The sequence below is a fragment of the Pristiophorus japonicus genome, unplaced genomic scaffold (genome assembly GCF_044704955.1).
Source record: "Pristiophorus japonicus isolate sPriJap1 unplaced genomic scaffold, sPriJap1.hap1 HAP1_SCAFFOLD_236, whole genome shotgun sequence".
NCBI lineage: Eukaryota > Metazoa > Chordata > Chondrichthyes > Pristiophoridae > Pristiophorus > Pristiophorus japonicus.
The window spans coordinates 700,575-714,279 of record NW_027252079.1 but is presented as its reverse complement, the minus strand read 5'-3'; the positions used below and the strand labels follow the sequence as shown (position 1 = coordinate 714,279).

The following is a 13,705-nucleotide window of genomic DNA, read 5'->3' as shown; positions in this document are numbered from 1 at the left end:
GCCCGCAGCCAATGGCGAGGCGGCGCGGGGCACCAGCCCACCCAGCGCGCGCTGCTCCGCGCCAATCAGCGGCGGGGGGGCGGGGCCGCGGCACCAATCAATCAATCCGTGAACAATCCAGGGCGTGCGGTGCTGAAGGGAAAGTGTCTCTGGCGACACAAACAGAAGATGCCGGAAGTGTCCGCGGCTCAGGCAGCATCTGTGGGCAGCGTCAGAGGGGGCGGGGCCGCGGTCCTCCGTCACAACTGGAGAGTGCTGGGAAAGAACAGATCCTGAAGGAGCACTGAAAGGGGGAGGGGGAGAAAGGACAACAGGGAAGGTCTGTGATAGGGGGGAAGGCAGGAGAGATTAGAGAGACAAAAGGGAGGATGGGCCGAATTCAGATGGTACTGGCAGGAGTTAGAACAACATTAGTCAGGATAGGGTGTGAGTGGTGGGATAATGATCAGTGGGCACTGGAGACAAGGAAAAAAAACAGGCTCGGTGGGTGGAGACCATGAGAAATAGGAGCGGGAGTGGGCCACCCGGACCCTGAGCCTGCTCCCCATTCAATAAGATCATGGCTGCTCTGATCATAGAGTCAGCTCCACTTTCCTGCCCACTCCCCAGAACCCTTTACTCACTTATCGCTCAAAAATCTGTCTATCTCTGCCGTAAATATATTCAATGACCCAGCCTCCACAACTCTCTGGGGCAGAAAATTCACAGATTTACAACCCTCTGAGAGAAGAAATTCCTCCACATCTCAGTTTTAAATGGGCGGCAACTTTTTCTGAGACTATGTCCACTAGATACAGAGAAAAGCTTGCTACACAGGATCCCATCAAAAACTGCCAGGGCAGGTACAGCACGGGTTAGACAGGAAAGTTCAAGCTGGGCATTCCAGAACTTGGGGCCTGGGCAACAGAAGGCACAGCCAACAAAGCCACCAGTGGTTGAACAATTGTAATCAGGGATGCTCAGGAAGGCAGATATCTTTTTGGCCGGGGTGTGGGGGGGTGGGGGGAGCAGATGTGGGGCTGGAGGAGTTTACTGAGCCAGGGAAGGGCGAGGCCATGGAGGGATTTTAAAATAAGTATTAGAATTTTGAATTCAAGGCTTGCTGAACAAAAGCCAGTGTAGGTCAGCGAGCAGAGGGGTGATGGGTGAGCAGGACTTGGTGTGAGTTAGGACACGGGCAGCCGAGTTTTGGATCAACTCTAGTTTACGTAGGGTAGAATGTGGGAGGAGTGCGTTGGAATTGTCAAGACCAGAAGTAACAAAGGCATGGATGAGGGCTTCAGCAATGGATGAGCTGAGGCAAGAGCAGAGACGAGCGATGTTACAGAGGTGGAAATAGACAATCTTAGTTATGCTGTGGATATGTGGTCAAAAACTTATTTCAGGGTTAAGTATGATACCAAGGTTGCGAACAGACTGGTTCAGCGTCAGACAGAAGTTGGGGAGAGAGATGGAATCAGTGACTAGGGAACGGAGTTTGTGGCAATAACAATGACAAATATCACGATATTTCACAGGCTATCACATGTAAAATGTGTGGATGAGTTTGTTAAATTCAATCGGTTCCAAAACCGGGTTAACTGATACAGAAAGTAACGGATTTCAAATCTTACATAGAAACATAGAAAACATAGAAAATAGGTGCAGGAGTAGGCCATTCGGCCCTTCGAGCCTGCACCGCCATTCAATAAGTTCATGGCTGAACATGCAACTTCAGTACCCCATTCCTGCTTTCTTGCCATACCCCTTGATCCCCCGAGTAGTAAGGACCTCATCTAACTCCTTTTTGAATATATTTAGTGAATTGGCCTCAACAACTTTCTGTGGTAGAGAATTCCACAGGTTCACCACTCTCTGGGTGAAGAAGTTTCTCCTCATCTCGGTCCTAAATGGCTTACCTCTTATCCTTAGACTGTGACCCCTGGTTCTGGACTTCCCCAACATTGGGAACATTCTTCCTGCATCTAACCTGTCTAAACCCGTCAGAATTTTAAACGTTTATATGAGATCCCCTCTCATTCTTCTGAACTCCAGTGAATACAAGCCCAGTTGATCCAGTCTTTCTTGATATGTCAGTCTCGCCATCCCAGGAATCAGTTTGGTGAAACTTCGCTGCACTCGCTCAATAGCAAGAATGTCCTTCCTCAAGTTAGGAGACCGAAACTGTACACAATACTCCAGGTGTGGCCTCACCAAGGCCCTGTACAACTGTAGTGACACCTCGCTGCCCCTGTACTCAAATCCCCTCGCTATGAAGGCCAACATGCCATTTGCTTTCTTAACTGCCTGCTGTACCTGCATGCCAACCTTCAATGACTGATGTAGCATAACACCCAGGTCTCGTTGCACCTCCCCTTTTCCTAATCTGTCACCATTCAGATAATAGTCTGTCTCTCTGTTTTTACCAACAAAATGGATAGCCTCACATTTATCCACATTATAGTTCATCTGTCATGCATTTGCCCACTCACCTAACCTATCCAAGTCACTCTGCAGCCTCATAGCATCCTCCTCACAGCTCACACTGCCACCCAACTTAGTGTCATCCGCAAATTTGGAGATACTACATTTAATCCCCTCGTCTAAATCATTAATGCACAATGTAAACAGCTGGGGCCCCAGCACAGAACCTTGCTGTATCCCACTAGTCACTGCCTGTCATTCCGAAAAGTACCCATTTACTCCTACTCTTTGCTTCCTGTCTGCCAACCAGTTCTCAATCCACGTCAGCACACTACCCACAATCCCATGTGCTTTAACTTTGCACGTTAATCTCTTGTGTGGGAACTTGTCGAAAGCCTTCTGAAAGTCCAAATACACCACATCAACTGGTTCTCCCTTGTCCACTCTACTGGAAACATCCTCAAAAAATTCCAGAAGATTTGTCAAGCATGATTTCCCTTTCACAAATCCATGCTGACTTGGACCTATCATGTCACCTCTTTCCAAATGCGCAGCTATGACATCCAAAATAATTGATTCCATCATTTTACCCACTACCGATGTCAGGCTGACCGGTCTATAATTACCTGTTTTTTCTCGCCCTCCTTTTTTAAAAAGTGGTGTTACATTATCTACCCTCCACTCCATAGGAACTAATCCAGAGTCTATGGAATGTTGGAAAATGACTGTCAATGCATCCGCTATTTCCAAGGCCACCTCCTTAAGTACTCTGGGATGCAGTCCATCAGGCCCTGGGGATATGTCGGCCTTCAATCCCATCAATTTGCCCAACACAATTTCCCTACTAATAAGGATTTCCCTCAGTTCCTCCTTCTCACTAGACCCTCTAACCCATAGAAACATAGAAAATAGGTGCAGGAGTAGGCCATTCGGCTCTTCTAGCCTGCACCGCCATTCAATGAGTTCATGGCTGAACATGCAACTTCAGTACCCCATTCCTGCTTTCTCGCCATACCCGTTGATCCCCCTAGTAGTCAGGACTTCACCTAACTCCTTTTTGAATATATTTAGTGAATTGGCCTCAACAACTTTCTGTGGTAGAGAATTCCACAGGTTCACCACTCTCTGGGTGAAGAAGTTTCTCCTCATCTTGGTCCTAAATGGCTTACCCCTTATCCTTAGACTGTGACCCCTGGTTCTGGACTTCCCCAACATTGGGAACATAAGATCATGGCTGATCATTCCCCCAGTATCCCTTTCCTGCTTTCTCTCCATACCGCTTGATCCCTTCAGCCTTAAGGGTCATATCTAATTCCTTCTTGAATATATCCAATGAACTGGCATCAACAACTCACTGCGGTAGGGAATTCCACAGGTTAACAACTCTCTGATTGAAGAAGTTTCTCCTCATCTCAGTCCTAAATGGCTTACCCCTTATCCTTAGATAAGGTCCCCTGGTTCTGGACTTCCCCGACATCGGGAACATTCTTCCTGCATCTAACCTGTCCAGTCCCGTCAGAATTTTATATGTTTCAATGAGATCCCCTCTCATCCTTCTGAACTCCAGCGAATAAAGGCCCAGTCAATCCAGTCTCTCCTCATATGTCAGTCCTGCCATCCCGGGAATCAGTCTGGTGAACCTTCGCTGCACTCCCTCAATAGCAAGAACGTCCTTCCTCAGATTAGGAGACCAAAACTGAACACAATATTCCAGGTGAGGCCTCACTAAGGCCCTGTACAACTGCAGTAAAACCTCCCTGCTCCTATACTCAAATCCGCTAGCTATGAACGCCCACATACCATTTGCCTTCTTCACCACCTGCTGTACCTGCATGCCAACTTTCAATGACTGATGTAGCATGATACCCAGGTCTCGTTGCACCTCCCATTTCCTAATCTGCCACCATTCAGATAATATTCTGCCTTCATGTTTTTTACCCCCAAAGTGGATTAGCTCACATTTATCCACATTATACTGCATCTGCCATGAGCTTGCCCACTCACCTAACCTGTCCAAGTCACCCTGCAGCCTCTTAGCGTCCTCCTCACAGCCCACACCGCCACCCAGCTTAGTGTCATCTGCAAACTTGGAGCTATTACACTCAGTTCCTTCATCTAAATCATTAATGTATCTTGTAAATAGTTGGCGCCCCAGCATTGAGTCCTGTGGCACCCCACTAGTCACTGCCTGCCATTCTGAAAAGGACTCGTTTATCCCAACTCTCTCCTTCCTGTCTGCCAACCAGTTCTCTATCCCCGTCAGTACATTACCCCAATACCAGGTGCTTTGATTTTGCGCACCAATCTCTTATGTGGGACCTTGTCAAAAGCCTTTTGAAAGTCCAAATACACCACATCCACTGGTTCTCCCTTGTCCACTTTACTCGGTCCATCCTCAAAAAATTCTAGAAGATTTGTCAAGCATTATTTCCCTTTCATAAATCCATGCTGACTTGAACTGACCCTTCCACTGCTTTCCAAATGCGCTGTTATGTCATCTTTAATAATTGATTCCAACATTTTTCCCACTACTGATGTCAGGCTAACTGGTCTACAATTACCCGTTTTCTCTCTCCCGCCTTTTTTAAAAAAAGTGGTGTTACATTAGCAACCCTCCAGCCCATAGGAACTGATCCAGAGTCGATAGACTGTTGGAAAATGATCACCAATGCATTCACTATTTCTAGGGCCACTTCCTTGAGTGTTCTGGGATGCGGACTATCATGCCCTGCGGATTTATCGGCCTTCAATCCCATCAATTTCCCTCACACAATTTCTCGTCTGATAAGGATTTCCTTCAGCTCCTCCTTCTCACTAGACCCTTGGTCCGCTAGTATTTCCGGAAGGTTATTGGTGTCTTTCTTCATGAAGACAGAACCAAAGTATTTGTTCAACTGGTCTGCCATTTCTTTGTTCCCCATTATAAATTCATCTGAATCTGACTGCAAGGGACCTACGTTTGTCTTCACTAATCTTTTTCTCTTCACATATCTATAGAAGCTTTTGCAGCCAGTTTTTATGTTCCAAGCAAGCTTCCTCTCAAACTCTATTTTCCGCCTCCTAATTAAACCCTTTGTCCTCCTCTGCTGAATTATAAAATTCTCCCAGTCCTCAGATTTGCTGCTTTATCTGACCAGTTGATATGCCTCCTCCTTAGATTGAACATTATACTTAATTTCCCTTGTTAGCCACGGTTGAGCCAACTTCCCCGTTTTATTTTTACTCCAGACAGGGATGTACAATTGTTGAAGTTCATCAATGTGATCGTTACATGTTTGCCATTGCCAAGCCACCGTCAACCCGTTAAGTATCATTCACCAGTCTATTCTAGCCAATTCAGGTCGAAGTTACCTTTCCTTAAGTTCAGGACTCTAGTCTCTGAATTAACTGTGTCACTGTCCATCTTAATAAAGAATTCTACCATATTATGGTCACTCTTCCCCAAGGGGCCTCGCAAACAAGAGTGCTAATTAGTCCTTTCTCATTACACATCACCCAGCCTAGGATGGCCAGCCCTCTAGTTGGTTCCTCGGCATATTGGCCTCGAAAACCATCCGTAAAAGACGCCAGGAAATCCTCCTCCACCGCATTGCTACCAGGTTGGTTAGCCCAATCAATATGCAGATTAAAGTCGCCCATGATAACTGCTGTACCTTTATTGCACGCATCCCTAATTTCTTATTTGATGCTGTCCCCAACCACACTGCTACTGTTTGGTGATGTGTAAATAACTCCCACTAGCGTTTTCTGCCCTTTGGTATTCCGTAGCTCCACCCATACTGATTCCACATCATCCAAGCTAATGTCCTTCCTTACTCTTGTGTTAATTTCCTCTTTAACCAGCAACACCACCCCACCTCCTTTTCCATTCTGTCTATCCTTCCTGAATGTCGAATACCACTGAATGTTGAGTTCCCAGCCTTGGTCACCCTGGAGCTATGTCTCCGTGATGTCAATTACATCATATCTGTTAACAGCTATCTCTGCAGTTAATTCGTCCACCTTATTCCAAATACTCCTCGCATTGAGGCACAGAGCCATCAGGCTTGTCTTTCTAACACACTTTGCCCCTTTAGAATTTTGCTGTAATGTGGCCCTTTTTGGTTTTTGTCTTGGGTTTCTCTGCCCTCCACTTTTACTTTTCTTCTTTCTACACCTGAATCCTACTCCGTTCACCTACACTCACTGATTCCTGGTATTGTTGTTGATGTAAAAAAATTCTAAATTAATGACACTGCCCTCTGAACAGCACTGAAATACAATTGTTGACATTTACAATGGGTTTGCTTCTGCCCCCATTCTACTTCCCTCTGTCTCCCTGCATAGGTTCCCATCCCCCTACCATATTAGTCTAATCCCTCCCCAACAGAACTCGCAAACACTCCCCCTACGGCATTGGTTCTGGTCCTTCCCAGGTATAGATCAATTGTACTGGTCCCACCTCCCCCAGAACCAGTTCCAATATTCCAGGAATTTGAATCCCTCTCTTCTGCACCACTTCTCAAGCCACGTATTCCTCTGAGCTATCCTGCGCTTCCCACTCTGACCAGCATGTGGCATTGGTAGCAATCCTGAGATTACTACCTTTGAGGTCCTACTTTTTAATTTAGCTCCTAGCTCCATAAATTCGTCTTGTAGGACCTCAAACAGAACAAGTTTGGGGTTTGATATGATAAAAGGCAAACGAGGTGAGAAGTGATATAAGTTAGATTAAGAAAAAGCACTAAAATGGAACATCAATTGGTCTCCTGTGATCACGGAGCAATCAAATATTCGAAACACTGTGTTTGAAACACAGATAATTTATTCAACATTTATACAGGCTACCAATTTCCAGCTCAGGTATAGGGGCTATGAAGATCATCAGAAATGAACAAGAGCTGCCAGAATGAACATGTTTCAGTGTCCAATGCAATCACAGTAAATCCTGTTCTATTCACAAATGCAGCCTTTCTCCTCAGCCCATTTAAAACTGAGATGAGGAGGAATTTCTTTTCTCAGAGGGTTGTAAATCTGTGGAATTCTCTGCCCCAGAGAGCCATGGGGGCTGGTTCATTGAATATATTTAAGGCGGAGATGGACAGATTTTTGAGCGATAAGGGAGTAAAGGGCTCTGGGGAGCGGGCAGGGAAGTGGAGCTGACTCTATGATCAGATCAGCTATGATCTTATTGAATGGGGAGCAGGCCCGGGGGTCCGGGTGGCCCACTCCTGCTCCGATTTCTTATGGTCTTATGTACCCAGCATGCCCCGCGGGGAAGAATGTGCCGCACCCAGACTACAGGAGCTCAGTGCGCAGGCGCGGGTCCTGGGGGGAGGGGCTTTGGAGCATGTACGGTGCGGGTAATGGCGGAAGCCACACGTTTTGGGCCGGCTCCTCAGAAGTGTCCTTTTCATCGGTACAGAGCGGAGTAATGAACCAGCGGGGAGCTGGAGAGGCTTCATAAACAACCGGTGCCCGCCGCAAGCCCGAAATAATAACCGGAATATCGGCGGTTGCAGCTTCGGGGCTTTCTCCCGGTCACAGGCCCAGGCTAACGGCGGACATTTTGGTGTAGGAAGTCAGGTTCAACGGTCTGCTATCTATATTCAGTGAGTAGCAAAGCGCATGTGCGGCCATGTTGGTGCAGGAACAATGTGAATGATGTCAGTGTCTGGAACTGAACCAAGCCAGAGTCAGCACCTTCAGGGGAGGGGAACCAGTGAGTGTAGAACTGAACCCAGCCAGAGTCAGCACCTTCAGGGGAGGGGAACCAGTGAGTGTAGAACTGAACCCAGCCAGAGTCAGCACCTTCAGGGGAGGGGAACCAGTGAGTGTAGAACTGAACCCAGACAGAATCGGTGGTGAAAACTGGAAGTGGAGGGGAAACTGTCTAGAACATAAGAAATTGGAGCAGGTGTCGGCCATTTGGCCCCTTGAGCCTGCTCCCCATTCAATAAGATAATTGCTGATCCGATCATGGATTAGGTTCCAATTCCCCGTCCGCTCCCCATTACCCTTTACTCCCTTATCGCTCAAAAATGTGCCTATCTTCACCTTAATTATGTTTCACTCTCCATCTTAATAAAGAATTCTACCATATTATGGTCACTCTTCCCCAAGGGGCTTCGCACAACAAGATTGCTAATTGGTCCCCTCTCATTACACATCACCCAGTCTAGGATGGCCAGCTCTCTTGTTGGTTCCTCGACATATTGGTCTCGAAAACCATCCCTAATACACTCCAGGAAATCCTCCTCCACCGCATTGCTACCAGTTTGGTTAGCCCAATCAATATGTATATTAAAGTCGCCCATGATAACTGCTGTACCTTTATTGCACGCATCCCTAATTTCTTATTTGGTGCTGCCCCCAACCTCACTACTACTGTTTGGTGGTCTGTACATAACTCCCACTAGCGTTTTCTGCTCTTTGGTATTCCGTAGCTCCATCCATACTGATTCCACATCATCCAAGCTAATGTCCTTCCTTACTATTGCGTTAATTTCCTCTTTAACCAGCAATGCCACCCCACCTCCTTTTCCATTCTGTCTATCCTTCCTGAATGTTGAATACCCCTGGATGGTAAGTTCCCAGCCTTGGTCACCCTGGAGCCATGTCTCCGTGATGCCAGTTACATCATATCGGTTAACAGCTATCTGTGTAGTTAATTCATCCACCTTATTCCGAATACTCCTCGCATTGAGGCACAGAGCCTTCAGGCTTGTGTTTTTAACACACTTTTCCCCTTTAGAATTTTGCTGTAATTTGGCCCTACACTTTAACCGTCCTACACTTCAATCTATTTTCCCAGTCCACTTTTGCCCAATCTGCCCTCATACCTTTGTAGTCTCCATCATTTAAGCTTAGAACACTGGTTTGAGATCCAAATTTCTCGCTCTCCATCTGAATTTGAAATTCAACCACTCTATGATCACTCATTCCAAGGGGCTCCTTTATTCGGAGATTGTTTATTAATCCTATCTCATTACACAGGACCAGATCTAAGATAGCCAGCACTTCAGAGGAGGAGAGAGAGAGAGAGGAAACCCCCCAGTTATTGCAGAACTGAACCCAGTCAGAGTCAGCAGCATCAGGGGAGGAGAGAGAGAGGAACCAGTGAATGTAGAACTGAACCCAGCCAGAGTCAGCATCTTCAGGGGAGGTGAGGAACTAGTGAGTGTGGAACTGAACCCAGCCAGAGTCAGAACCTTCAGGGGCGGAGAGAGAAAGGAACGTGTGATTGAAGAACTGAACCCAGCCAGAGTCAGCACCATCAGGGGAGCAGAGAGTGGTGAACGTGTGATTGAAGAACTGAACCCAGCCAGAGTCAGCACCATCAGGGGAGAGAGAGGGGAAGCAGTGAGTGTAGAACTGAACTCGGCCAGAGTCAGCACCATCAGGGGAGGGAGAGGGAGGGGAACCAGTGAGTGTAGAACTGAACCCAGCCAGAGTCAGCACCATCAGGGGAGGGGAGGAAGGGGAACCAGTGAGTGTAGAACTGAACCCAGCCAGAGTCAGCATAAGAACATAAGAAGAAGTAGGCCATACGGCCCCTCGAGTCTGCTCCACCATTTAATACGATCATGGTTGAGCCGATCATGGACTCGAGTCCACTTCTCTGTCTGCTCCCCATAACCCCTTATTCCCTTATCGATTAAGAAATTGTCTTTCTCTGTCTTAAATTTATTCAATGAGCCAGCTTCCACAGCTCTCTGAGGCAGCGAATTGCACAGATTTACAACCCTTTGAGGGAAGACATTCCTCCTCATCTCTGTTTTAAATGGGCGGCCCCTTATTCTAAGATTATGACCTCTAGTTCTAGTCTCCCCTATCAGTGGAAACACCCTCTCTGCATCCACCTTGTCAAGCTCCCTCATAATCTTACACGTTTCGATAAAATCACCTCTCATTCGTCTGAATTCCAATGAGTAGAGGCCCAACCTTCTCAACCTTTCCTCATAAGTCAACCCCCTCATCTCCGGAATCAACCTTGTGAACCTTCTCTGAACTGCCTCCAAAGCAAGTATCTCCTTTCTTAGATATGGAAACCAAAACTGTATGCAGTATTCTAGGTGTGGCCTCACCAATACCCTGTATAACTGTAGCAAGACATCCCTGCTTTTATACAACATCCCCTTTGCAATAAAGGCCAAGATTCCATTGGCCTTCCTGTTCACTTGCTGTACCCGCATACTTACATTTTGTGTTTCATGCAGCAGGACTCCCCAGGTCCCGCTGTACTGCAAATATTTCTCCATTTAAATAATAACATGCTCTTCGAATTTTTTTCTGCCAAAGTGCATAACCTCACACTTTCCAACATTATACTCCATCTGCCAAATTTTTGCCCACTCACTTAGCCTGTCTGTCATTTTGCAGGTTTTTTGTGTCCTCCTCGCACATTACATTTCCTCCCATCTTGGCAACATTACACTCGGTCCCTTCATCCAATTCATTAATCTAGATTGTAAATAGTTGGGGTCCCAACACTGATTCCTGCAGCACCCCACTAGTTACTGATTGCCAACCCGAGAATTTATCCCGAATCTCTGTTTTCTGTTAGTTAACCAATCCTATCCATGCAAATATATTACTCCCAACCCCGTGAACTATTATCTTGTGCGGTAACCTTTTATTATCTCCTTTTACAGAATATTAGAAGGGGAGATTTTCAGACAGGAAACACAAACCAAACATCACGTCAAGATCTGACGGAGTCAATCGATTCATCAGGACCTGAATATCATCGGCCTTTGAAAGTGGAAGGAGAAATGTTTGTCTGTTCTGTCTGTTGGAAAAGATTTCAAACATCAGTGTGACTGGAAAGGCACCGAGACACACACACCCGAGTGAGTGTTCCAGTGCACTGCCTGTGGAAAGAGCTTTAACCAATTACACAGCCTGAAAAATCATCGCACCATTCAAAGCGCGAAGAAACTGTAAACGTGTTGTGTGCATGGGCGAGTCTTCAACCCATCGTCCAACCATGGAGAGTCACAAGGACACCCGCACCATGGAGAAACCGTGGAAATGTGGTGACTGTGGGAAGCTATTCAGATCACCGTCTGAGCTGGAAATTCATCGACGCAGTCACACTGGGGAGAGACCGTTCACCTGCTCAGTGTGTGGGAAGGGATTCACTCGATCATCCCACCTGCAGTCACACCAACGCACTCACACTGGGGCGAGGCCGTTCACCTGCTCAGAGTGTGGGAAGGGATTCACTCGATTATCCCACCTGCAGTCACACCAACGCACTCACACTGGGGCGAGGCCGTTCACCTGCGCTGAGTGTGGGAAGAGATTTACTCAGTCATCCAACCTGCTGGCACACCAGCGAGTTCACACTGGGGAGAGGCCATTCCCCTGCTCAGAGTGTGGGAAGGGATTCACATTTTCAGCCAACCTGCTGAGACACCAGCGAGTTCACACTGGGGAGAGGCCGTTCACCTGCTCTGAGTGTGGGAAGGGATTCACTCAGTCATCCACCCTGCTGGCACACCAGCGAGTTCACACTGGGGAGAGGCCATTCACCTGCTCAGAGAGTGGGAAGGGATTCACTGGGTCATCCCAACTTGTAGCTCACCGGCGAGTTCACACTGGGGAGAGACCGTTCACCTGCTCAGAGTGTGGGATGGGATTTACTCAGTCATCCAACTTGCGGAAACACCAGCAAGTTCACACTGGGGAGAGGCCATTCACCTGCTCAGAGTGTGGGAAGGGATTCACTCGGTCATTCAGCCTGCTGATACACATGCGAGTTCACACCGGGGAGAGGCCATTCACCTGCTCTGAGTGTGGGAAGGGATTCACATGTTCAGCCGACCTGCTGATACACCAGCGAGTTCACACTGGGGAGAGGCCATTCACCTGCTCAGAGTGTGGGAAGGGATTCACTCGGTCATCCACCCTGCTGACACACCAGCGAGTTCACACTGGGGAGAGGCCATTCACCTGCTCAGAGTGTGGGAAGGGATTCACTCAGTCATCCCACCTGCTGACACACCAGCGAGTTCACAAGTGACTGCAGGGGTTGGAATCTGCTGTTATTACTGCTGTTAATCACATCCTGACTGAACCATGTTCATTCTGACAGTTGGGATTTGTTTCTGCTGATAATAACCCTATAACTGGGCTGGACTTTAATATTCTGGATATACTGCTGATTGTGTTCTCGGGGCTGCAGTGTCCATTTAAGAAACACAGTGTGTTATCTTTCCCCTTAATTCAGCAACTCTCAACAGAAAGTTAGCTTGCAATAAAATTATGAACTTTTACTTTAATCCTAAATTGATCTTTGGTACAAAATCTGCAATAGTGTGTGAAAGTTTCTCCTAAATAAAATGTCCAATTAGAAAGAGCTTACTGACAATTCTTCCTGACTTGCACATTACACACAGTGGCCCCTCCATTATCCACCAGAAAGAAGGGGAATGGGAATTGATGGGGAATTCGTGTCCCCAAATGTTGCCCCTCCCATCTGGTGCAGCAATCCCCTCGGCACGGGAATAGAGACAAGTCCAGACCAAAACAGTGCGCAGTACTCCAGGTGTGGTTTTACCAATGCCCTGTACAGGTGTAGCAGGACTTCCCTACTTTCATACTCCATCCCTCTTGCAATAAAAGCCAGCATTCCATTTGCCTTCCTGATTACTTGCTGTACTTGCATGCTAACTTTTTGAGTTTCATGTAGAAGAACCTCCAGATCCCTTTGTACTACAGCATTTTGCAATAATCCCCATTTAAATAATGTTTTTTCTTTTTCCTACCAAAGGGGATAACCTGACATTTTACCACATTATGGTCCATCTGCCAGATTTTTGCCCGTTATAGAAACATAGAAAATAGGTGCAGGAGTAGGCCATTCGGCCCTTCGAGCCTGCACCACCATTCAATGCTTTCTCCCCATACCTCTTGATCCCTTTAGCTGTAAGAGCCACATCTAATTCCCTGTTGAATATATCTAACGAACTGGCCTGAACAACTTTCTGTGGTAGAGAATTCCACAGGTTCACAATTCTCTGAGTGAAGAAGTTTCTCCTCATCTCAGTCTTAATTGGCTTACCCCTCATCCTTAGACTGAGACCTGGTTCTGGACTTCCCTAACATCCGGAACATTCTTCCTGCATCTAACCTGTCCAATCCCATCAGAATTTTGTGTTTCTATGAGATCCACTCTTATTCTTCTAAATTCCAGTGAATATAAGTCTAGTCAATCCAGTCTTTCTTCATATGTCAGTCCTGCCATCCCAGGAATCAGTCTGGTGAACCTTTGCTGCACTCCCTCAATAGCAAGAATGTCCATCCTCAGATTAGGAGA

At 46.9% G+C, this 13,705-nt stretch overlaps 2 protein-coding genes and 1 pseudogene across 3 annotated transcripts in view; all 3 read left to right on the top strand.

Moving 5' to 3' along the window:
* LOC139245777 (zinc finger protein 436-like) overlaps positions 1–12,746 on the top strand; it is a 69,126-nt gene extending 56,380 nt beyond the window's left edge. The window contains exons 1-2 of one of the 2 annotated variants that reach the window (XM_070871283.1): positions 7,719–7,994; positions 11,037–12,746. In XM_070871283.1, the coding sequence (XP_070727384.1) occupies positions 11,342–12,409 (1,068 nt within the window). In that variant the 5' untranslated portion in view covers positions 7,719–7,994; positions 11,037–11,341 and the 3' untranslated portion in view covers positions 12,410–12,746. Of the gene's footprint in view, positions 1–7,718; positions 7,995–11,036 lie in introns of those variants that run through there. The other variant, XM_070871284.1, reaches the window with a different exon arrangement.
* LOC139245785 (zinc finger protein 585A-like) overlaps positions 1–13,705 on the top strand; it is a 423,809-nt pseudogene that overhangs the window by 56,382 nt on the left and 353,722 nt on the right.
* Positions 1–13,705, top strand: part of LOC139245779 (gastrula zinc finger protein XlCGF57.1-like) — a 257,345-nt gene that overhangs the window by 130,682 nt on the left and 112,958 nt on the right. The window lies entirely within an intron of this gene.